General features: G+C 24.8%; 1 protein-coding gene across 1 annotated transcript; it reads right to left on the bottom strand.

Moving 5' to 3' along the window:
- Positions 1 to 370: 370 nt before the first annotated feature.
- Positions 371 to 3,754, bottom strand: LOC112595538. The gene is made up of 4 exons (XM_025340783.1): positions 3,739 to 3,754; positions 976 to 1,061; positions 637 to 890; positions 371 to 542 (listed from the first exon to the last, which is right to left on the bottom strand). Exons 1-4 carry the CDS (start codon positions 3,752 to 3,754, stop codon positions 371 to 373), a joined length of 528 nt encoding a protein of 175 aa, XP_025196568.1.
- Between the last annotated feature and the right edge of the window lie 375 nt (positions 3,755 to 4,129).

Below are 4,129 nucleotides of genomic sequence, written 5' to 3'. Positions count from 1 at the left end.
TTGTATAATTATTAATAATACTGTTACAAAATGTACTTGTTAATTTTACGTTATAGAAACTGAATAAAAAAATAATATAATACATTCAAAATACTAGTTTTAAAAACACACATGTTAGTGTTACGTTTGAAACTGAAAAATAAATAAAATAATACATACATACATACATAGATCTGAGTTCTGAATAAAAAATAAAATAATACATAAACATACATTCAAAATAATAGTTTTTAAACATTTTTTTCTACATTTTTATTATTTTTTTAAATTTTTTCCTTGGTAGGAATTTCCAGTTTTTCTTAAATATAAAATTAAATCCTTGTTGTTTTTATAATCATTATAATTTTGTAGAGTTAATTCAATTTTAGGTTTATTTTTTTTTGGACATAGGATTATGTACATTGTTTTTAATTGAATTAATTATTGTCAAAGTTTGAGCTTGTGTTTCTTTTAAAACAGATATAACTACATGTGTTGGAGAATGGGGGCTATAAAACTGACCATTGTACGTCCTATGAAAACTCTCTGGACCATTAGTAGTTCTAAAAAATAATTATAAAAACTTAGAGATTTTGAATTTACTAATAAAATTAACATAGGAGAAAGAATTTAATTTAAAAAATTTTAAAACCATACCTTGGATTTACTGAGGGTTCTTGTGCCCAAAGATATGGTGGAAATAATGAATCAGGTGCAATATATGTTGATACTAAATAGTCTGTAAATACATGAGCTTCTTCTAGGTTAGGGCATTCGGCTATTAATGCTAAAAATGCATCTTCAATTTCGTCACTGGGTAAAAACGGTAAGCCGAAAAATAATTTTAGCCATGGACCTAATTCATTGTTTTTTTCTTTGTATGCATTTATCAAATTTGAATCTTCATTAATCTGTAGATATTTTATTTCATTAAAAATAATGCTTCAAAGTCGTAAAGAGTATTAATTTATAAATAAGATTAGATTTTGATATTACCTTTCTCCACCAAGCTTGACCTAAATGAAAACGGCATTTATCTATCTTATCGGCATCGCTACGGCGTGGTGTAATAGCAAAAAACCCTTATATTATTATTATTTAATTATTTTTAAAATTATTATTTAAAAATTTGTTATTGACACCAAATCTGACAACATTGCAAAATTAAAGTCGGGTAAAAACGTTCGCAATCGTGTCACCGGAAAAGGTCCGTTCGCAATCGTTCCATTCGCAATCGTATATTACCCTAATATAGTAATATATAATAATATAAAATATATAATATATATTAGTAATTATTATATACTAACATCTATAAAATAATACGTACCTACGAATGTCAAATATACCATAAGGAGATAACAATTCTTCAATAATCTATAATCGTATAATTTTTTATAAATATTCATATTTTATTACTAATTTAATTTAATATTTAATAATTTAATAAATGTGTGTATTATACAACTCAAACAAAGAAAGATAATTGTTAACTTTAAATTGATACAAAGGTCTAAAGTCCATATTAAATTATTAAGTTATCAGAATTTTAGAGTAATAAAATGTTCAATTTTGTGTTTTAACGAGTACACTCGAATTGCGTACCAAAACAGGTAGACGAACCTTTTTTAATGAACTGCGTCCCAGACACAATTCGTGTTACCTTTTCATCTACAGTTAATTATTGTAAGTGCCAAGTGGTTCCTAATGTGATATTGCCATAATAATGATATACTAAATAATATAAATTTAATTGTAAAAATATAATAATATAGTAATATAAATTTTAAGTCATACTACTAGCATACTTATTTATAAAAAAAAATTAAAATTTAATTTTAAAAATATAATACAGTAGACGCCGCTTATAAGACTCACGGATATAAGGTCAGTCGTTTATTAGACTTAAAATCGTCAGGAACGGTCCGAACGTATCCAAATACATTAAAAAAAAATCGGTTATAACACTTCGGTTATAAGACTCCAATTTCGTAAAATAAATAGTAGAAAATAAACTTTTTTGGTTATAATTTAGAAATAAATTAGTTTTGAAATAGGAAATAATATTCGTGTTGATTATTTTTAGTTTCTGTTGGTACCTTAAAACGTATAATAATTTTTATCGCAGATAAAAGTTCACATTTATCGCAACGATAATTATAACGATTATAATTTTAGTTGTTTTTATCGGGATTATTAAATTTATTCAATAATAAAGTATGTAATATATAATATGTGTTAATGTATTAAAATCAAAGCAAAATATGTAGTAAAATAAAATTTATAAATACGTAATTAATTTTTTTTTTCCACTTCGCCTATAAGATTCATTCGGTTATAAGACTCACTTTCTGCTGGTCCCAAAGTGAGTCTTATAAGCGGCGTCTACTGTAGTATCTTTTTCTGTATTTATATTTATTGGCTAATGTATTAACATAGACTTAAATTGTAATCTCATTACTGTTTAATTGTTTAATTTTATTTTCTATAAATAGTATTCATTGTCTTATTGATTTTCTAGTTACTCGTTGTTTTTCTAGACTACTTCTTATTAATATTATAGTATCAGTTTACATATTTTTTAAATCTTCTATAAGTTTATGTTTATATATATTTGAGTAAGAAGAATCAAAACATTTTTTTAAATTTGGAATGAAAAAATTCGCATGCATTCGTTGTTCTTTGTAATTTACAATTTTTTTCTGCCCACAACTTTGGAGGAAATATTGAATTTTCACTCATATATGTATCTATTAAATAACTAGCAAATTTTATAGTTTTGTGTTTGTCTGATTGAATATCAGACATTTCAAATAAAAAAAATCTTTAACTTCGTGTTGTTCTAGGAAAATAAATCCAAGCGTCGATGCTAAGTACTTGCCTATTTCATTATTTAGGATAGTCTTAAGTCAAGCCTAATTCTTGTATTTTTTTCTACTAATATTGACCGAGATAAAATTGACAACCTCTTATTAAGGTTTTTGGCCATATTCTATTAACGGAATTGTGTATTGCCTTTTCAAAATCCAAATAAATTATTTTAGGAGTAAATGTGAGATTAACCTATTTTTGTTATTTCGCGATTAATTGCTCTCAATACTTTAAAGTAACTTAGTGTTTGCTTATCTTTTAATAAAAATATACAATTGGAATATAAAAACCATTTTGTACTCCATGAATTGTGAATAACTGACAACAAAATTTAATACAATAATCTAAAGTTCTATCTACGTAAAATACACTTATTTTATTAAAAAAGCTTAGGTTAAATTGACATGAATACATAACTATTTCATTGTCCAAGTTATTAAATAGTACAAATTGTTCGTTGTCTATAGTTTTAATATTTATACAGTTTAAAATAGAATGAACATCATCGATACTTTTTGGTGATTGAAGGTAACTAGTTCTACGTACATAATGCTTATTATTTTTTTATATACGGAACATAAGTTAATGTTAGTGTGGGCACGTTTTCTTCTTTTAATTATCTATGGAATAATTTACTAGGTCGTTCTGATACGTCTGTAATTGCTTTACGTTTTAAACTATTATTAAACTTTTGGCGATTCAGAATACTTACTTCTATTTTATCATGATTGTGAATTAAATTACTGACACTAACAATTATTTTATCTTAAGCATCTATTCGTAAAAAAGTTCTGCAATTTTTATTTGTACACTTATATCTAATATCACTATTTTAATAATTTTTATGACAATCAAATTTAAAATCAATCACAACTTTTACTATTTCACCTTTTTCACTTAACATTGTTAACATAATAAGTTTATTTTCCGTTTTAATAAATAATTTTGATTAATAATATTGTCGATTAATTAAATTTAATATTGAATAGTGCATATGATCGCAGACCACTCCGAAATAATGTAGGTATTAAAATCTGGGATCACTAATTTTATTTGTTATATTTGAATTCACCTAATCACTACAGTGGTATTAACATGATACATTGTGCTGTATACTATATTATAATATAGTGTCTCGGTTGTAATCCATTAGTTACTTATCAATTGGGAAGTCCGTATAGTCTCTAATATTTTTATTTTTTATTAAAAATATCAATAAAGCCCAAGCTTCATACGACGTATTCCGCTGTGTTGTCCGTCGAACTAAAAATGTATTGAT

This window comes from Melanaphis sacchari, unplaced genomic scaffold (assembly GCF_002803265.2).
Source record: "Melanaphis sacchari strain LSU unplaced genomic scaffold, SCAv2.0 Contig27_pilon_pilon, whole genome shotgun sequence".
Lineage (NCBI taxonomy): Eukaryota > Metazoa > Arthropoda > Insecta > Hemiptera > Aphididae > Melanaphis > Melanaphis sacchari.
This window is presented reverse-complemented; position numbering and strand designations above follow the sequence as displayed.